The following is a 22,498-nucleotide window of genomic DNA, read 5'->3' as shown; positions in this document are numbered from 1 at the left end:
TTAAAGTTTATTCCCAGGGAAGTCTACATTACATAGTGGTTAAGAGTACAAAAACTTTCTACGCTCAAATCCTAAGTCCAAGCTTTGCTAGCTACGTGTGACCTTGGGCAAGTTGCTAACCACTCTGTGCCTTAATTTTCTCATCTGTAAAGTGGGCGTTATAACCGTTCAACTTTTACAAAGCTGTTGTGAAGGTTAAATGGGCTAATGTCTGTCAGGCACTTATAACAATTTTCAACACATAGTAAGTGCTATGTACATGATAGTCCTTAATGTTACTAGTTTCACAGTAAAACATACTTCTATAATTTTGTGCCTGTGACTGGGTAATAGATGCAAGCTGATTCACACAATCTTTTCCATATCCCCCTTCCTCACGAACCAAATCTTTTGGGGATAGGTTCAAAAGCTCTCTTGCCAGCACAAGTACATATAAGACCAGGGGTGCACTGTGCTTCTTACTTGTATAACAGGATGTCCGCTGCCTGGAGCACTGGGTATGTGAGCAGGCCCACAGTTCCACCATGCTTCTGTGTGGCAATCTTTGCCTGTGTGGTGAAAAGAAAGGAGGGAAAGAAATCCTACATGAACATAATTATACTGTTAAATTAGGAAATCTTTAAAGCAAGCCAAGAATAGTCTGAAGCTACTGTACTTCCATTATATCTCAGTTCAGTTCCTTCTAGCAACACTAAAAGCCATGTGGCTGGCTTGGCTTCATGACACAGGCTCAGGCAGGGATGAAGGAAATCCACTTCACCATAGCCCCTGTAATAGATCCTGCACTGCCACCATTTCTTATTCATTTAATTAAAGCAAGGATAGAAAGGTCTCTAGGTTCCAAATCAGATAAACTTCATATTTCACAGGTAAGGTTAGAAAATGTAATGAAATTAGATTTCTCACAAATTAATTAATTTGATAAGTTAACATCAAATGCCATATTGTTATATCTGTGGAAACCTCCCAGAAAGTCTCCCACTGTGCTACTGACAAAAATGTAATGGCTCCCCAAAATCACGCTTAAAAAAACAAAAAACCAAAAGTCATGGCACTTAAAAAATGAAATTAAGGGAAATTGTAACCTAACCAATTATGAATCTGTTTTGACTTGCAGGTGCTGACAACAGAGGGGGTAAAGTGATTCCTGTGAACAGGACAAGTTATACAGACTAAAATATTTCCTTAATGGGGAAGCCTATAGTAACACCAGAGATGATACTAGAAGTGTTTAATTAATGGATGCCAACTACAAGCTTCAAGTATGTACCCCCAAACATAAGCCCTAGTGATGTCAATTCTCTGCCACAGCTAAGCATTGCTAACAGGTAATTTGGCTCTCTGGGTAGAACTACTTATTAGGGAATACTGTGTGCCATTCACTGGTCATTGCTTCCAAGGCCTAAGCATATGATCTCTTGGAAACTGATAAATGGTTATTTGGGTGTGCAGATATTCATTTAGTTAATATGAATCACCTCCCTGAGGTCTATTTCTGAATGAACTGAACAACTAAATATATAAACTTGGATGGTTCTGAGGACCACATTCATGGGCTCACAACTCGGGCTCCCCAACCAGCATGCAGATACACCCTTTGAGTCTGGCTCTGAAAAGCAAGTTTCTCTCTTTAACCAGCTTAATGTCAATGTCCCATAATTTAGGCACACACTTAACTCTTCTGGTAACTTCAAGTAGTTTGGGGCTTATAGCAACAAATGCTATAGGCTACTCCAAGGAAATGTGGAAGTTTGAACATATAATTCCTTCACTACATCTCTTCATTGTAATGTCCATGATATAGCCCAGTTTGCAATGATCACTGGATAAAGATAATATAAGTTTAATCTGGAAATGAGCAAATGGGAAAAGAACCCAATTTTTAAAAACTGCTACTGCATTTGATTTATAGTCTTTTTATATTAGAATACTGGGCTTTGAAATTGCAAAGGAAGGGGGAAGATGGGAAAGCATTATTATTTACTGAGTGCCTGTGATATGCCCCAGAGGCCTTCCACCTGTGTTACCACTGTGACCTCAGCAGCCCTGACCACCTTTCTACCCTACAATTCCCCCTAGTCAACACCAAGCTAGGTGCTCTTAGACCTTCCTACAGTACTAGCACCCCTCTCTCTGATCACTCCTTACACTCTTGGATTGCTGGTGTAATTGCCTCTGCCAAAAGAGACTACAAGCTTCATGAAAGTAGCTGGGCCCATCTGTCCTGGTCACTGCTGTAGCTCCAGCACTGGTGTGGTATGAGACTTGCAGGAAGCATCACCAGTATTTGTTAGTGAAGGAATGACCAGAGAAGGCAGTAACATGCTCTGGGATAAGGCTGCCATTTGAAATCCATGTTTTTCCCACAAATATCACAGTAGGTGCCTGGGTGGCTCAGTGTCTTGGTTTTGGCTTAGGTCATGATCTCAGATCTGCTATGGAATCCTGCTTTAGCTCTGTGCTCAGTGGGGAGTCTGCTTCTCTCTCTCTCTGCCCCTCCCCCTGCTCACACTTCTATCTAAAAAATAAATAAATAATTCTCTCTTTTTCAAAAAGATTTTATTTATTTATTCATGAGAGACAGAGAGACAGAGAGACAGAGAGACAGAGAGAGAGAGAGAGGCAGAGACACAGGCAGAGGGAGAAGCAGGCTCCATGCAGAGAGCCTGATGTGGGACCTGATCCTGGGACCCTGGGATCACGACCTGAGCTGAAGGCAGATGCTCAACTACTGAGCCACCCAGGCATCCCGATAAATAAATAATACTTAAAAAAAAATTATAGGCTGGTGGGAATGCTTCTCCTGAATATAGGTTTCCCCTGCTACCTGAAAGTTCTCATTATGCCACTTTGCTTTTCTGAAAGACCTATGCTAGTACCTGCTTTTGCTAACTGAGAGAAACCAGAGGAGTATTTTCGCCTTTATGAAATGGTACTTGCTTCTTGGCTCTGCTCCGTTTCGGCTTATGGAAGGTTTCATAGGGATATTCTAGTTTTGGATAGTGGGAACAACCTGAGTCAGTGCATTCTCTAGTCATGTGTTATCAGTAGGTACTCAGACACAATTTTAAAGTGGGAACATTTCCCCTTAAATCAACATTTGGTTCTTATGAAAAGGATTTCCGTATTCACCTTTCTTGGCTAAAACCAAAACATGGTAGAGAACATTACAAAATTTTGCATCCAATTCCTGGCTGGTAATGATTCTGTAGCATTACCACTTAACCTCTTAGACACAGTCACTTTTCTTTTTCCATTTTTAGAATTCTTTAATTATTTAATTAATTATTTATTAAAATTTATTTAAATTCAATTTGCCAACATATAGTATAACATCTGGCGCTCATCTCAGCATGAGACACAGTCACTTTAAAGCTCTGTTTCTCTCTGCAATGGATATGGAGACTTCTGAACCAGATTTTGGAGAAGACAACGGCCCTGAACATATGCCGGAAAGAAGTTTGAAACCAAAATTCAGTGTTGACGCACTTAGGAGCTACCTACCCTCAGGTCATCCAATTGCAAAAATAAATGGAAGAGAAGTACTATGAATTATCCAATTTATCTTTGTCAGTTGAGCTTCCTAGAAAAAGTACAGCCTTAATTTTTCTGTGGGTTTGAACTGTTGCCTGGACTCAACCTGTTTAAATGTTAAACAAAATATGTTGTTCCTTCTTCCCACAGTGAAAACATTTGAGCCTTACTGCTGGCTCATGACAGTGGCGATGGCAGGCAGTAATCCAGAAATTGTGATTGTTTGTTAATTATAAGTGGTAGTTCCAAAGTCATTAATAAATCTGTGCAAAGGTCATTCTGATTCAACCTCCACAGATAAAATCAAACAGTTAATAATTTGGATATTTTTATTCTGTTTTTAAGTTGGAATCCTGGAGAACCAACCCTCTTGCTTTCCACTTCATGCACTGAGGTAGAGAGGTTAAGATGCTGTCCTAGCCACTGGTGAATAACAGACTGGGGAGGCCAGTAAACTCAGGATTCCCAGAGCAGAACACAAAAACAAACAGAAGAAAAAAACAGTTGTAATGGGGGACTTTGTTTTTGTTTTTTGTTTTTTAAATTTAAATTCAATTTGTCAACATATAGTATAACACCCAGTGCTCATCGTAATGGGGACTTTGAACTGCTTTTTGTTTATTAATCAGATCACTGGCATTTACCTTCCACTGGTGTAAATGCTGTAACCGGGGAAGTCTGACCATGCAGGTAAGGATCCAGCTTAACTGTGTGTGTTCGGACACCTAGAGAAATAAAACAGGACATTAGCAAAGGTGGTCAATGTTTTCTTGACCAAAGAAAGAGGCAATACAAAACAAACAACAGGTATTACCTCAAGTGGCTGAAAATACCTTAAACAAGGTAATTAAAAAAAAAAAAAAAAGACAAGCAAAAGGGACTGATTCATTAATGCACAGGATTTTAGATGAGGAAGAAATTTTTAAAACAATACAATTACTGTTCTAGTGCTTAAATCTTCTTCATAATATCCCAGACTCTGCTTCAATATCCTCAGGGAAAGGAGCTCATTGTGTCCTAAGGCATCCATGGAAAGGTAGTGGCTTTAAAGTTAATGATTGAATCTTTTAGACCTGGAGTAATTTTAAATTTAGGAATTGCTTTATCATCCCAAAGGGTGATATTTTAAAGTTTCTATTTCTTCCTTCCTTTTTCTTTTTTCTTTCTTCCCTATTTCCCCCTCTCATCATGATCATTGACTTCCTTCTTTCTTCACTTCTTTTTAAAAAGAGGTCTAGTCAACAGAAAATATAACTTTTTCTCAATTTTTTTTAATCAAATTTAATCAAGTAACCAAACCTGGCAACAGATGGGATGATTCTTGGGTCCAGGCCAGGTTAGAACTGATGACCTAGAATTTAAGGCCTATATATCGCATTTCTGGACTCTGGGGATCCCAAGCCCTTCATCCATTGTGGCTTTTTTTGTGTGTGTCCATATGATTTCCTTAAAATGCAGAGACTGTTGCCAACTCTGAAAAATGGCCCCAAATGTGTTTTTTTGTGGGTTTTGCAAAGGGAACATAAAGGAACAGAGAGCCGAGTCAGCCCAGGCCTATTTTACTAGCAAGGAATCACCATCTGGTGTCAGATAGTTTCTCATTTTTTTCCTTGAGTCATGGAGAGGGAAGAGTTGTTTTTCACATGTTTGACAAGGAATTGCTTTTAAAGTTTTGCAAGTCGCTGGGCTGAATCCGTCATCTTTCTTCCAAGAGGCATTTGGGTTTCATTGAGAGCAGCACTGTCCATGCAAATTGCTAGCTGCTGCTGTAAACAAACAGCTATCAGACAAAAACAGTAACCCTGGATGGAAGCAAGAAGATTATAGTTGCTTCCAATCAAGCAAAACACGTTCGCATTAGAACTAATAAAACAAGAGTTTTGTTTTTTGTTTTTTGTTTTTTTTTTTTTTTGGCATGAAGAAGTAGGAGAAAACTTTTTCTTCTTCTTTACTGAAGTAGGGAAAGAGATGAAAATACAGAAAATAACCATGTATATATAGAAAGATACAAGGTGACTTCTTTCCTTCAACTCAGGCTTCAACACTCAGTTTTGGTGATATGCAAAAGCTACCATCATGCCTTCCTGAAATCAAGTATTTTCCGTGGAGTAGCTTTTTATTTGAACATATGGAATGAAACTTATTTAATCTTCTGCAGAGCCCTTCCTGGCATTTCTAAGTAAGGGGGCATAAAATTAATCCAAATGATTCTTATACAGAAAAAGGTAAAAAGACAAAGGCAATTTTCATAATTTATCATTAATAATTACATAAGAAGGGAAGTTTTAAAGTTTTAAGTATACTTCAGGATTTGGCTCTCTTAATTTATCCATATTCATGACAACTGCTTGGAAAGGTTCAGATTTCTATCTGGGGAAAAGTGAAAATGGTATCTAAATATAGTAATTCCTACTAAATGTTGCAAAACAAACACAAAAACCAGATGATCCATTTTAGCCACAGGAAAAAAAAAAGCATGGAACACAGAAGGTGGCTTGTTGACCACCCACAAACAAGTTAGCAGTGATTAAAGATTCTGACCCCCTAACTGTACCAAGTAAAGACATACACATCCTTCAGTTGCAGGCAGTTTTGCCTGGTTTGTTCACTGCAGTAAAACAAAGTCTGGCACACTGTGCTCAATAAATATTTGCTGAATGTATGAACAATGGCAAGGGCTACAGGAAGAAAGGTAAGGACCAAAAAGAATCCCTTTGATTTAGCAATAGATTAAAAAAAAAGATTTTATTTATTTATTTGAGAGAGAGAGAGAGAGAGAGAGCACAAGCAGGGGGTGAGGAGGGGCAGTGGGAGAAGCAGACTTCTTGCTGATCAGGGAGCCCAACGAGGGGCTCAATCCCAGGACCCTGGGATCATGACCAGAGCTGAAGGCAGACACTTAACCGACTGAGCCACCCAGGTGCCCCAGCAACAGATTTATTGGTGATCCAGGCAAAGCAGTTTCAGGAGAGGGACTGGGATGGAAGCTAAATTATAGAGGGGTGGGTTGAAGTGTGACAAGGAGGCAGGATACAAAGACAGAGACACAAGAAATACAGCAGAGCATTTCAGAGCTCTACCTTTGAAACAAGGCTGCCTGGATCTGAATGCTAGCTCAGCCATCACCGTGCTGGGTGACCCTTGTAAGTAACTTCATCATGCTGTGCCTCAGTTTCCTTATTTATAAAATGAATACTATAAAACAATACTATTCACCTGACAGTGCTTAGAACAGTACCCCTAGCCCACAGCAAGCATTCAGTAAATGATGGTTGTTATTATAAATAACTTTTAGAAACATTTCTGTTTTAACTTTCTATTTTGAGATAATTGTAGATTCACATATAGCTGAAAGAAATAACACAGTGTAACCCAATATACCTTCACCCAATTTCCCTCCAATGGCAACATCTGCATAACTATACTACAATATCACAACCAGGAAATTGAACTGGATACAATCCATCTACCCTATTTAGATTTCACCAGTATTTCATGCACTCATTATGTAGGTATATTTAGTTCCATGCAATTTTATCACATTTGTAAGATTATTTCTTTTTTTCAGGAAGGAGAGACATGGGAATAACTAGGAGGGATTAGAGAATTTAAAAAAAAAAAAAACTTATTTTGTTTTTTAAGGTGGGATAGATCTACTTTCTATGAAATGTCTTCCACTAAAGCAAGGGGAGGCGAAATAAATACAGCAAGGATTTATCTTATGGGATGGGAGTGGAGAGCAGAAAGTTAGAGAATATCACATCTAATAGGCTCTGTCATCTCTGAAAATAAAAGGTGGGTGAATTGAAACAAATGGGATGAGAAATATACTCAATGGAATTGCTGGGTTTGAGAGCAAAGAACAAAAAATCCTCTGGAATAGAATTATGTAAGGCTCGATGTTTTGTGGATGAAAAAGGACAGTTGTTCAAAAAATACACTCTTGGGAAAGCACTGCAGTTCTTCAAGGTAGACTAAAATGTTCTCCATAAATCATAGGTTTTTAAAAAAAATTTTCAGAAAAAATTAAATCAGTCGATTGTATTTGATTTCCTTGAGTCAGTAAAAAAATCTTAACGGGATCCAAGAAGTACTAGACATAAAGCAAAAAATATTGAAAAATTAAATTACATCAAATTTAAAAGAACTTGTCTTTATCAAACACTACCATTTAAAGAAGAAAAGGGCAAATCACAGTGTGGAAGGAGTTTTTTAAACCTATACAGAAAATATTGGTACACAGAATATGTAAAAAATTCCTACAAATTGAGGCACCTGGGTGACTCAGTCAGTTAAGTGTCTGACTTCAGCTCAGGTCATGATCTGGGGGTCCTGGGATCGAGCCCCATGTGGGGCCTCATGTGAAGCCTCATGTAGAGCCCCATGTCACACTCTGTGCTCAGTGGGGAGTCTGCTTGTCTCTCCCTTTCTCCCAGCTTATGCTCTCTCTCTCTCAAATAAATAAAATCTTTAAGAAAAAAAAGAGAAGGCCTACAAACTGATTAGAAAACAGCAGATAATACTATGAAAATGAGCCAAATGCATTAAGCTCAAATTAAATTCATAATATGACACCATACATACTCATAAGGATGATTAAAATGAAAAAATTAAATAATACCAAGTATGCCAAGGATACTGAGTAAATATAATGGTTATACACTAATGTGGGAATGTAAATTGGTATACCAATGTTGAAAACTGACTGTATCCACTAACATTTAACATTCATACAACAAATGACCCAGGTGTTCTATTTCTAGGTATATATCTTTTAAAAAATGTGCATATGCACCAAGATATATGTGCAAGAATGCATTGTAACAACCCCAAATTGTAAGCGATCCAAATGTCCACCTACATAGACTAGATAAATTGTGGTATATTCATACAATGGAATACTATAGCAATGAGGATGGATGAACATTCAACAATGCAAATGAATTTCATAAACATAATATTGAGTGAAAGAAGCCAGACACAAAAAATTATATACTAAATAATTCAAATTATACCAAGTTTAAAGACAGTTTATCTTGGCGGAGGGACAGTTAGTGACCAGAAAGAGGCATGAAGAACATTCTGGGTATAAGTTCATGGGTGTGTTCAGTTTGTGAATGTAGATAAAAGGCTAGGAAATCTAACTACATTTGGTCTCAAATAAGATAAAATTTTTTGGTGTTAAAACAAGGTAGAGGGCCTTCTGGAATGGCAGAGTAACAACCTCTGAAAATTGCTCCTTCATTAAAGTAATGAAAAATTGTCAAAGTCAATTTTTACAGAACTCTGGAAAATTGACCAAAGGCCTGGAATAATGTAAAGAGTACTGATTTAAGAAAAATATCTGAATCTCAGTAAAAACGGAGTTTTGTGGCATTTTAATTCACCCTATTCTCATCATTCTTGCTCCATGTCTATGGTAGCTATGAAAACCAGCAGCATCATAGCCACTGGAAGGGGAAGACTGGGTTTGGCACTTCTCAAATAGACAATTGTCATTTACAGAGAATTGTCACTACTTGAGCTGTCTGACAGCTCCGTGGAAAGAGCCCATTTGCAGGCATTGTTGTTATTCGACCTCACTTGAGAGCTCACTCAGTGGGAAAAACCCTACCCATAAGACATTTTCCAGACATAATCAGCAGCAACGGTTTAATATTGCAGTTGCCTGAGGTACTGATACCAGGAGGGGAAAATAAGGGACTAGCCAAAAACTTATAGGAAAAAGCTGGGAAATAATATGCCCATTGGGTACTTTGGAAAGACTCAACATATTCGTGGGCATTTAAAAGGACACATGCTCATGCAGGGCTATGCACATATCCAGGAGAGACCTGAGGAGACCCTAATCTTTCACCTCTGGCTCACCTGGAGGCCCTGTGTAAACCCCTCAGCAAAGGGTCAAAAATACAGGATCGAGGCATTTGTAAATGTCTGTTCAATTATTACCCGAATACTAAGCTAACCCAACAGAAATTGCAGTGGCCAGACGTGACAGTGAAGACAGACTTTACAGAATTGCTGCAAAAAAGTCACCAAACAGCAATGACAAAAATGAACTGTAAGTGTGTGGGGGAATTTTACTAGTGAATTCTAAGAAACACTTAAAAAAATAGGGGCACCTGTGTGGCCCAGTGGTTGAGCATCTGCCTTTGGCTCAGGCCATGATCCCAGGGTCCTGGGATCGAGTTCCACGTTGGTCTCCCCACAGGGAGCCTGCTTCTCCCTCTGCCTATGTCTCTGCTGCTCTCTGTGTGTCTCTCATGAAAAAGTTAAAAAAAAAAAAATCTTTAAATAAATAAATAAATACCAATTCTTCACAGTCTCTTCCAGAAAATAAAAAAAGGAAGGCATGCTTCCCTACTCATTCTAAGAGGCCAGTATTACCTTGATACAAAAACCAGGCAAAGGCATGACAACAAGACAACTACAGACCAATACCCTTTATGAACATTGATACAAAAATCCTTAACAAAATACTAATAAACCAAATGTAGCAACATATACAAAGAATTATACAACATGATCAAATGGGATTTATTTCAGAAATGTTAAGCTTGGTTTAACATCCAAAAATCAGTCACTGCAATACTACAGTAATCTAATAATGCACTACTGGTATAAGATAGAATATATAGATCAAAAGAATAGAACTGAGTGTCCAGAAATAAATCCATTCATCTACAGTCAATTGGTTTTCACCAAGGGTGCCAAGACAAATGTGGTGGAATAAGTGAATTATCTACACACACATATTTACATGCAGAAAAGTGATGTTGGACCCCAACTTCTCACAAAAAAAGTTAAAAAGTAACTCAAAATGGATAAACATAAACGTAACATGAAGTATTACATAAATGTAACAGCCAAAACTACAAAATGCTTAGAAAAAAACATAGTAGTAAATCTCCATGACTTTGGGCTGAGCAAAAAGGTTAGATAGGACACCAAAACACAAGCAACAAAAGAAAAAAATAAACAAATTGGACTTCATCAAAATGAAAAACTTATGTTTTGAAGGACACCATTAAGAAAGTGAAAGGCAATTCACAAAATGGAAGAAGATATTTGCAAATCATGTATCTCATAAGGGAATTGTATCCTGAATATATATATAAAAAAAGGTTTTTTTATAACTCAACAATTAAAGAGAAATAAAGCCAATTTAAAAATGAGGAAAGGGGGCAGCCCCGGTGGCTTAGCGGTTTAGCGCTGCCTTCAGCCCAGGGTGTGATCCTGGAGACCGGGGATGGAGTCCCACGTCGGGCTCCCTGCATGAGGCCTGCTTCTCCCTCTGCTTGTGTGTGTCTCTGTCTCACTCTCTCATTCTCTGTGTCTCTAATAAATAAATAAAATCTTAAAAAAAAATAAAAATAAAAATGAGCAAAGGATTTAAAAAGACATTTCTTTAAAGAAGATATACAAATAGCCAATAAGCATATGAAAAGATGTTCAACATCATTAGTCGTTAAGAAAATATAAATCAAAACCACATTGAGATCCCATTTCACACTCACTAGAGTAGTTAAAACAACAACAACAAAAAGATAGACAGTAACAACTTTTGGGAAGGGAATGAAGAACTCAGAATCCCTATACATTGGTGGTGGAACCCTCAACACAGTGACACAGCTACTTTAAAAACAATTTAACAGTCTCTCAAAATGTTAAATACAGAGTTACCATATGACCTTCACTCCTGGTGTATACAAGATAATGCAAATGTTCATGGCAGCATGATTCATAATAGCTAAAAAGTGGAAACCACCCAAATGTCTGTTGATGAATGAATGAACAAAATGTGGTATATCCGTACCATGGAATATTATTCAACAATAAAAATGAATAAAGTACTGATAATGCTAAAACGTGGATAAACATTGAAAATGTTATACTAAATGAAAGAAGCCAATCACAAAAGAACACAGCTATATGATTCCATTTGTTTGAAATGTTCAGAAAAGGCAGATCCACAGGGGGCAAAGTAGATTAGTGCTTGCCAGGGAGTGGGTAGAGGGGGCAATGGACACAGGATTTCTTTTTGGAGTGACAAAGTGTTCTAAAATTGATTGTGGTGACAGATGTACCACTCTGTGAATATACTAAAAGCCAGTAAATTCATACTTTAAATGAATAAATTTATGCTATATCTTAATAAACAGTTTCAATAACTGTGCAGGTGCAGTTCATCACAACTATCCCACGAGGCATCAGCAGTTAATTATTCTGTGGCCATAAAGGTAAGATCTTTACAGGAATCTAGATTTTCTGATCTTTAGCATGATCTCTATTTTCCTCCATAAGGGGATATGTGGTCCTCAAATCAAAGTCAACTTTAGCATGATCTCTATTTTCCTCCATAAGGGGATATGTGGTCCTCAAATCAAAGTCAACTCCAGGTTTCTTTCAAAAACGGTTAGTGGGAAGAATGGGTTCTCATCAGTGAAGAAAGACAAAGATACCAGAGCTGCCATGGTGTTTGATGAGACACCCTTCTCACTTCAGCCCATTCCAATCAGGTGTTCATGTCTACCATTCCACTACAACCGCTCCCCACTGCCAGCAAGAGTAGTGGCTAGGATAAACCATTAATATTATATTGATATTAATATATTAATGTTGTCTTAATATTGCAGACACCCAGGTTTTTGTCCTTGATTTCTTACTTCTTTTCTTTTCTACACTCACTTTTTTTTTGCAATTTCATCTCATATCATGGCTTTAGATGCAATCATTGTTTTAAATACAATCTATAGAACTGATGACTTTTAATTTATAACTCCAGCCAGATCTCTTTGCTGAAGTCCAGACTCATATATCCACTATCTATTGAGTGTCTTTATGTGGATATCTAGTGGACACCTCAAACTTAAACATCCAAAGTTGAATTCCCACTCCTCCACCCTGAGCTTGCTCTGTCCACAGTTGTCGTCTCTGTTGGTTGCAACCCCATCCTTGTAGTTACTTGGGCAAAAATCTTGGAGACATCCTCATGCCTCTTTTTCTCTCACACTCCACGTTTAATCCATCTGCAAATCTTGTTAATTCTACCTTCAAAAGATAATTAGAATCTTACCACAATTTACCACTTCCACTGGCACTCTGGCCCAGGCACCATCAACTCTCATCTGGATTACTAAAATAACTTGCTAACTAGTCTCCCTGCTTTCACCCGAGTTCTCATACAATCCATTCTCAACATAGCAGCTGAAGTGATCCTTTTAAAACATAGATCTCTGTTCATAACCATGCACTTGTCATTTCCTCTCAGTAAACTCAAACTCCTTACAATGGCCTATTAGACCAGGCACAAACATCTCTTCCCCTTCTACCCTGTAACATCTGTGATTCCAATCCTCTACCCTTTCCCCTTTGCTCCCTCTTCTCCAACCATGCTGGCCTCCTTTTGTTCCCTGAACACATTGGGTATGTTCCCACTTTAGGGGCTTTGCACTTTTCTGTGATAGGAATTCTCTTTCCCCAGATATCGACATGACTAATCTTTCATCTTAAGTCTTTGCTCAAATACTATCTTAAAGGGGCTTATCCAGACCACACTGTTTAAAATAACATGTTTCCCGCAATGCCACTCCTAATATATTTCATTTTTTTCTGTACAACCTATCACCTTCTAATATATCTTATATTTGGCTAATTTATTATAATTATTATTTATATCATGTCACCCCAACAAAACATAAGTACCATGATGACAAAGATTTTTTTGTCTATTTTCTTCACTGATACAATATGAGAACCCAGCAGAAAAACCAAGACACAGTAAATGCTCAATAAATATTTGTTAAATGAATGCATGAATGAAATTAAAGATTTATTAATGTGGAAATGTCTAAATAAAGTGTGGCACATTTATATAATAACAGTATACAGCACATACAAGAAATGAACTAGATTTATATGTATAAACACGAGATCATGAAAACACACTGCTGTATGAAAAAAGAAAATTGCTAAAAAAAAAAAAGAAAATTGCTAAAAGGTACTTACATAATTTTTTAAAACCACACAAATACAAATATTATATTGTTCATGAAATTATATGTGAAGACAAGTATGAAAAGTTGGCTAGATTGATATACACCAAATCCATGATTTTGGTTGCCTGGGGAGAAAGAAAAGGGACAAAGGCAGGAGTGGTACAGGAGTAGGCAAGGGGAAGTATTAAAGGGGCCCTCACCTTTGTAATTTTTTTTTTAATATAAGAAAATTAGGCAAATATGACAAAATGTTAACAATATTCACCCTTGCTGTTGGAAACATGAATGTTTGTTAATTATTCTCTGTATTTTGCTGCATTTAATTTTTTTCAAAAATATCTAATTAACAAAAAGAGTATGGAATACCATAATTCCCAAAATTATAGCTGCTAGATATCAATCAAACTCATTCAAGCAATTTGCTGGTTCAGTAAATACTGGATCAATGTCTAAGATATTCTCAGTGTCCCTTACAATTTTACTATTTCCCATATAAATATCTTCCCAAGAATCAGGTTCTATAAATTTTGGTTAGAACACTTAGAAGACTATTCAGATTCACAAATTCCTACTTATCATATCCTCTTGAAAAGAGCAATTTCATGCTGAGTTATTTTTATTGGACTCTTATCATCCCCATGGCAAATCCCCTTAACAGAACCTTGTTTGGGGATCTAATCCTAATTAAAAGAATTATGTTATCAATTAGAAACTCCCACTTACTCTTTTCTACTGTCACTATGTTTGCAATGAACACCTCTGTGTACACATTTGAAACTCCAGGTATATAGAAATACTATATACTTTTCTATACTTTTCTTAGCCCAATGCTTCTAAAGCTAAGTAAGTAGTTTCTGTCAACCTGCTGTTGAGTTAAAAGTCACCCCCATCAAATTCTATTGCTTATTGTGTATATGTGTGTACATATTTTTTTACATCTATTGCATTATATTAGCTATTTTTAGGCTATGCTGAGTAACAAATAATCCCAAATATAAATGGTTTATAGCAATGGCTTCTTTTTCATACACATTACATATTGGTAGCTATAGGCTGGCTGTGGGTTTTTTTTAAAGATTATATTTATTTTTTCATGAGAAAGACAGAGACACAGGCAGAGGGAGAAGCAGGCTCCCTGTGGGGAGAGCCTGATGCGGGATGCGGGACTCGACTCCAGGACCCCAGGATCACAACCTGAGCCAAAGGCAGACACACAACCACTGAGCCACCCAGGCGTCCCTATAACTGTTTTATACACCTTCTCATTCCAAGATCCAAACTCCCTACCTGGAACATACCATTCTTAAGCTAGAGGAGAATAGCAGGAGAGTTAGAACAAACATGGAATTGTTTTTAAAGATTCTGCTTAGGTATCATGTGTGAAATGCCCACTCACTTTCCACTGGCTAAATCAAGTCATGGGTGAGTCAGATGGCAGTGGATGAGAATAATCTTTACATATGGAGGTTAGCAAACTCCTGCTCAAAGGTCAAGTCTGGCCTATGGATTGCTTTTGTTCAGCCCATATCTTTTACATTTTTTTTTTATTTATTTATGATAGTCACACAGAGAGAGAGAGGCAGAGACATAGGCAGAGGGAGAAGCAGGCTCCATGCACCGGGAGCCCGATGTGGGATTCGATCCCGGGTCTCCAGGATCGTGCCCTGGGCCAAAGGCAGGCGCCGAACCGCTGCGCCACCCAGGGATCCCTATCTTTTACATTTTTAAAGGGTGTCAAATAAAATAGAGAGAAGGGGGAAAGAGAGAAGGAGAAGGCAAAAGAGGAGGATTTAAAGGAGAAGAGGTGGTGGTGATGCCAGTGGGGACAGAGACTGTGTGTGGCCTGCAAAACCTAAAATATTTACTGTCTATATCTTTAACAAAAAGTTGCTTGATCCCTGTTCTTACAGGAAATTAACATGGATAATTAAAATAATAACAATCTACTATAAGCAACTTCCCAAATTAGCTACCTGAGGAAGGATAAGAGAGCTAACCTGCACAGAACTTCATGGCAGACAGTTTAATTTTTTTTTTCGTAAAATCTTTTTTTTTTTTTAAAGTAAGCCTCTATTTTAAATTTCCATGTGAGTATATCTGATAGCCCCAGGAATTTAGGTACAAAAAAATAATGGAGGTTTTGGGGACTATATCAAAATTAAAACCTTTTTTTCATCAAGAATACAAAATATAAAGGCAAACTACAAAATGGGAGAAAATAACTCCTACCACTCAAACAAACAAACAATATGATTTTGAAAATGGGCAACTTGCATAGACATTTCTCCAATGAAGATACTCAAAGAGCGAACAAACATATTGAAAGATGCTGAACAGCACAGCACTAATCTTTACAGAAATGTGAATTAAAACCAAAATGAAATATCACCTCATATTCATTAGGATGGCTGCTATCAAAAACAACCCCCTCAAAAAACCATAGAAAATAACAAGTATTGGTGAGATAGAGAAATTGGAGCCCTTGTACACTGTTGGTAACAAAGCAAAATGGTCCAATTTCATGGAAAAGAGGAAGGAGTTCCTCAAAAAATTACAAACACAATTATATATGATCAAGCAATACTTCTAGGTATATATACAAAAGAATTCAAAACGGTCTCAAAGAGATACTTGTACACTCATACTCACAGCAGCATTGTCCATAACAGCAAAAAAGTGGAAGTGACCCAAATGTCCTTTAACAAATGGATAAACAAAATGTGGTATAAACATATAATGGAATATTATTTAGTCTTAAAAATAAAAGCAATTCTGACACATGCTACAACATAGATGAACTTGAGGACATTATGCTGAGTGAAATAAGCCAGTCATAAAAGACAAATACTATATGATTTTACCTATATGAATTACCTGGAACAGTCAGACTCATAGAAACATAGAAGTGGGGGCAGGGACTGGGGGAGGAGGGGAATGGGAAGTTGTATAATGGGTATAGAGTTTTCGATTTCTACGATAAAAAGTTCTGGAAGTTGGTTGCACAATAATGGGAATATATCTAACACTTTTGAATGGTACACTTAAAAATGGTTAAGATGGTCATTTTTTAAAAAAGATTTGATGTATTTATTCATGAGAAACACAGAGAGAGGTGCAGAGATACAGGCAGAGGGAGAAACAGGCTCCCTGCAAGGAGCCTGATGTGGGATTTGATCCCAGGACCCCAGGATCATGACTGGAGCCAAAGGCAGACGCTCAACCACTGAGCCACTTAGGTGCCCCAAGATGGTCAATTTTATGTGATGTGTATTTTAACACAATTTTTAAAAAACATTATGTAAAGAAAAAAATACAGATTAAACATATTTCTCAAGTTAGGAAAAAATGGCTAATTTTATGTTATGTGAATCTCCCCTCAAATTAATTTTTTTAAAGATTTTATTTATTTATTTATTTATTTATTCATTCATTCATTCATTCATTCATTCATTCATTCATGAGAGGCACAGAGAGAGGCAGAGACACAGGCAGAGGAAGAAGCAGGCTCCATGCAGGGAGCCCGATGTGGGACTCGATCCTGGGACTCCAGGAACACACCCTGTGGCAAAGGCAGACACTCAACTGCTGAGCCACCCAGGCATCCCAAGATTTTATTTATTTATTTGAGAGAGAAAGAGCAGAGCTAGAGAGAGAGAGCATGAGTTGGGAGGAGGGGCAGAGGGAGAGCGAGAAGCGAACTCTCTACTGAGCAGGGAGTCTGATGATATGGGGCTTGATCCCAGGACCCAAGGCAGATGCTTGACCAACTGAGCCACTCAGGTGCCCCAAACTCAAATTGTTTGAAGAAATCAGGTGGAGGAGCTGGTCAGAGCTAAAAAGGAAAGCTCTGGCTTCAGATATGTTGAAGTTAAGATTTGGAAAAGATACCCAGATAGAGATGTCTAGAAGGTAGCTAGAAGTACAAGTCTAGAATTAAGGAGAAAGGTTGGAGCTAGTGACCAAAATGGGAGAGAAAGTGGCTAAAAGTTTTGGAAGGAGGTAAGACTTCAGGAAGGTGGAATATATATATAGGGAGATATTTGTATCTGTCACTATCAGAGGAGTAGAAGAAAAATATGTTACTGCCGTATCACTGGACTTAAAAGAAAATCCTAAAAGGAAGAAGTGGTCAGTATACCAATGCATCAGAGAAGTAAAGAAGCATAATAATTAAGAAAAGACTAAGCCCAGATAAGAGATCACATTGCGCTTCATTAAAAACACAAATGCTGAATTGTGTTCTTAATCCTGTGATATAAAACAAAGAAATAGAAAATATGTTTGTAGGGATGCCTGGCTGGTTCAGTCCATGGAGCATGCTCCTCTTGACCTCAGAGTTGTAAGTTTGAGCCCCATTGTGGGGTGTACAGATTACTTAAAAATAAAATCTTAAGGGATCCCTGGGTGGCGCAGCGGTTTGGCGCCTGCCTTTGGCCCAGGGCGCGATCCTGGAGACCCGGGATCGAATCCCACATCGGGCTCCCGGTGCATGGAGCCTGCTTCTCCCTCTGCCTGTGTCTCTGCCTCTCTCTCTCTCTCTATGTGACTATCATAAGTAAATAAAAATTTTAAAAAAATAAAATAAAATAAAATAAAATAAAATCTTAAGGGACGCCTGGGTGGCTCAGTGGTTGGGCATCTGCCTTTAGCTCAGGGCGTGATCGTGGGGTCCCAGGACCGAGTCCCATATTGGGCTCCTTGCATGGAGCCTGCTTCTCCTGTCTCTGCCTCTCTCTGTCTCTCTCTGTGTCTCTCATGAATAAGTAAATAGAATCTTAAAAAAACAAAAATAAAAGTAAAATCTTAAAAAGAAAAAGAAAATATGTTTGTAAAAGATGGCTCTCCCTAGGTATTTTTTGTTTGTTTTGATTTGAGTAAATAATGTTCAGACAAGGAAAAACATTAATTTCAAAACAAACAAAAATAATGAAAATCTTACATAAGATGGTTTTCATATTCTTATCTTAAGCTCTTTTTAATGCTTGGCTAAAATTTCCTGATATTTTTGGCACTTAAAATCCTTTCAATCTAATTCAAAGCACTGTCCTAAGCAAATTGCTCTCTTTCATACTTTCCTTGGAGTGGGGTCAACAGTTGGAACACTTGGTTTTACAGTGTTTCTGACTGGTTTAAAATCCATAACAATCGAAGAATCACAGGGAATGTGTTACATCAACAAATCAAGTGATTAGTTTACTCAATTTGAGAGTGGTTTGCTTCTTGGTTTCACTGCAAACAGATGACTTAAAGATCAGATGCGATTTTTCAGGCCGTATCTATTTTGCCTGTGTCATTTTAATTGTCTGAATGACAGCTACATTGAAATCTCTATAGTGTTTCTACACAATTCCATAGGCTTTGGAGCAGTATTGTGTGCAGTGGGGTAGGGCAAGAGAAAAGGCTAACATTTGTGGATATTATACATTATATTATTTAAATATCCCTGTTATAGACATTAAAAGCGGGGTTCAGAGAACTTGCCCAGTGTGTGACAACAAGAGGTTGCAGTGAGATTCAGGCCAACTATATCTGGCTGCAAAACCTGTACTTTTCCCACTATTGCTATGATAGCAAAGCAGAACTCTTCTTGAAAGTGCAATTAAGATACGACTTAATCCTGTGGTCCAGGATGGAGGTAGGGAAACTACTATAACTCGCTCATCAAGTCGCATAGGACTATAGATGCGACTATAGTTTCTACTAGCACTAGTAGAAACTTCTTAGGGAAAGAAACACATGAGGAGATTGATTATATAATGATTTCCCTAACTTCTCTTTATTATTTATGCCATGAGCCATTCAGATCCCTTTTCCTCTCCGTAGAAACTCTGAAGGCAATGCAAATTTTATAAATTTCTCCTCAGGTCCATTAATCCACAGGAATATTTGTTGCTTCCTTTGTCTTCTTCAGAATTTTTTAAATTTATTTTTTAAGTAATCTCTACACCCAATGTGGGGCTCAAACTCACAAACTTGAGATCAAGAGTTCTGTGCTCTACTGACTGAGCCACCCAGGAGGCCCTACTCCCTTTCTATTATGAGCTGTATGTTGCACCTGTTGTTGGTAGCCTAAAAAAAACAACGTTGAGAAGTCAACAAGTATAAATGTGTACTCAAAAAGGCTTCCAAAATGACTAGGATAATTGAAAACATGATACTGGCTGTCCAAGTTCAAGTGTTGCCGGTCTCACATCCCTGAGATAAGGGACGGTGGGTCAGGTACAACTTTTGTTTGTATACAGTGAGCCAGGATTCATGTGAGAGCTTGATTATTATTTATTAATAGCCAGTATATTATTATTGATTTTAGTTTCCTGGAAAAACAACCCATAACTCTAATTAGAGAATGAAGCCTCATTTCAATGCTGCAGATTCTATACTCCTTCCTCAGCTCTTCCGTGGACACTTCTGGATGCTTTGTAATATGATGTCTGCTGGTCAAAACTGTCCTTTACTCCTAGCCTTGGCACATAGCCAGCGCCTAAAGCTATGAACTACAGCTTTTATTTTCCATGTGCACGGTGATTAGTTCACAAGGAAAGTAACAACTAAAGATGTTCTCGAGACATGCACCTAAGAAACAGCTGTGGGAATCAGAGTGGATGTGTGCTCAGGCCTGCTGGATATAAAAGACCACTGACTTTGGCATTGGGATGGAAACCTCTGCCAAACACACAGGCAGGCTCTCTCTCCCCCTCCTCTCTCTCTTTCTCAATCTCCTTCTCTCTCTCCCTCTCATACACACACACACACACACCTTTCAGAGGGGAGGCTCTGTAAAATTCCCCACATATGGCAAACATATTTTAGGGGAAGCACCATGACTAGAGGCCAGTGGGAGAGAAAGAAAAAGAAAATAATGAGAAAAATCTTCAATAAGTCTAAATTGTTTCAGTCAGACTGCTGAGAAAGAATGCAGAGGATTGGAGATGAAAATTATTGGTAAAATAAGCATTATAACACAGCTGAATTCTTTCCCTTCTTCAAATGATTCCTAGAACTTACTCCCATGTACAACAATAGCACCTGGGGGAACTAGTCTTTATATTTAGTTCCAAGTACTTTGCTTAATACAGTGGATATGCACAAAAAGAGCACATTATATAATGTAAAAAAACATTTCTTTCTAACTCACAATTTCAAAAATTCTTGATTTTACTTGTAAATAACTGTGTGGGGTGTGGGGAATGCAGGTATATCTAATTTTAGCTGGCATTGGCTCACAACACCTTCAGTATAATTGTTTTCTAACTTCCTATCCTCTTGGTTACATATTTAGTGATCAATCAAATGCTTACATGCATTATAAAACTCCCAATAGAAAGGAACCAACAGAAAACTATGTTAAAATGTAGACAACTGATCTCTAAGTTATCTGCTTTTTAAGAACTGGTTTATCACATTTTCTCGAAATAAAACCAGAACTACCCCCTCCATTCTTGCTTTAAAGAGTTATTAGTAAAAGTTGATGAGATCATCTAAATAAAAATAATCTGATGATTAAAAAGTGGTGGAGTGGAAACAACACTGGCCTGATGTTCTCAGGGATGTCATTCTTTTTTTAAATTTTTAACTTAATTCTAGTACAGTTAACATACAGTGTTACATTAGTTTCAGGTATACAGTATAGTGATTTAACACTTCCGCGTATCACCCAGTGCTCATCACAAGTGCCCTTCTTAATCCCCATCATCTGTTTCACCCATCCCCCACCCACCTCCCCTCTGGTAACTCTAGTGTGTTCTCTAGAGTTAAAAGTCTGTTTCTTGGTTTGTCTCTCCCTCTCTTTCTCTCTCTCTCTCTCTCTCTCTCTTTTTTTTTTTTTTTTTTGACTCTGCTCATTTGTTTTGTTTCTTAAATTTCACTTTCTTTCAATGACTTCTTTCACTTGGCATTATACTCTCTATATCCATCCACATTGTTGCAAGTGGCAAAATTTCATTCTTTTTACGGCTGAATAATATTCCATTGTACCTCCCTCCTTCCCTCCCTCTTTCTCTCTTTTTCTTTCTCTCTCTCAAGGCCTCATTCTTGAAGGGCTTCCTAGAAACTGAATTTAGATTTTTACCCTGAGGGTAGGAGAGAGGTGCTTAGGTATCTGAAGTAGAAACATGAGCATGGCTACAATGTGGGGGATAGACTGCTGCCATGAGAGCCTGAGGCAGGAATGAAGGGGTGAGACAACTGTCTAGGCAAGAAATAATGAGGGCCTTAAGGTCAGCTCTGCTGCTCCTTTGCTATTAGCTACTGAGGCAAAGGCATAGTGTGTGACAGCATAAAGTTCTGAGGACATCTTCTAAAAGTGGTGCCTTAGGAAGGAAAAAAAAGACTGTTTTTGCCACCTGGATGACCTCAGGTGAAATTAAGAGATACATTTGCTAAGCATTTACTAAGTACCAAGCACCTCTCAGAGATGGTTTTAAAGACAATTTATAATTTACTCAATCTTTTCATATCTTACTTTATTCCTCTGTGAAACAACAGTAATGCCTAACTCATGTGCTCTTTTGAGGATTAAAAGTGAGGTCATATACATGAAAAGGCTTTTTAATCTTACACATTTAAAAATATTAATTTTCTAATTAACATGACTTCTAATTTTTTTTCTAAATCTAGCAATGCTATGAGTATTTTATTTTTGGTCCCCATCTATTAGAGACTCCACAAATTGCTAAAGAAAGTTGTTAACTACTGATTTTTGCATGGTAAGACACAAAACATCAACACCATGAGGATTCTTTCATCTATAGAACACTGCAAATATGAGGCCTGCTGTCTAGAAAAATCACTGTTTCAGGGACACTAGCTTATCTGATTATACTTCTACTTTACTTTTTTTACTTTTTTGCTAGGAAGCAAATCCAGTGCATGCCTTCATACTTTCAACATAAAGCATTAGGAAGAACTTCCCACCGTCTTCCATAAACAACTAGAAGCTTTACGGCCACTCTGAAGGAACTCTATGG

The 22,498-nt window shown here is 37.8% G+C and overlaps 1 protein-coding gene across 2 annotated transcripts in view; it reads right to left on the bottom strand.

Moving 5' to 3' along the window:
* Window positions 1-22,498, bottom strand: part of WARS2 (tryptophanyl tRNA synthetase 2, mitochondrial) — a 95,318-nt gene that overhangs the window by 20,543 nt on the left and 52,277 nt on the right. For both annotated transcript variants that reach the window (XM_025994656.2, XM_072766775.1), the window contains 2 exons: window positions 4,179-4,259; window positions 463-548 (listed from right to left, as the gene is read on the bottom strand). In XM_025994656.2, coding sequence (XP_025850441.1) covers window positions 463-548; window positions 4,179-4,259 — 167 coding nt within the window. The remainder of the gene's footprint in view (window positions 1-462; window positions 549-4,178; window positions 4,260-22,498) is intronic.

This window comes from Vulpes vulpes, chromosome 8, assembly GCF_048418805.1.
Source record: "Vulpes vulpes isolate BD-2025 chromosome 8, VulVul3, whole genome shotgun sequence".
Taxonomy (NCBI): Eukaryota; Metazoa; Chordata; class Mammalia; order Carnivora; family Canidae; genus Vulpes; species Vulpes vulpes.
Note: the sequence above shows the minus strand (reverse complement) of the source record. Positions and strands in the feature narration are given on the sequence as shown.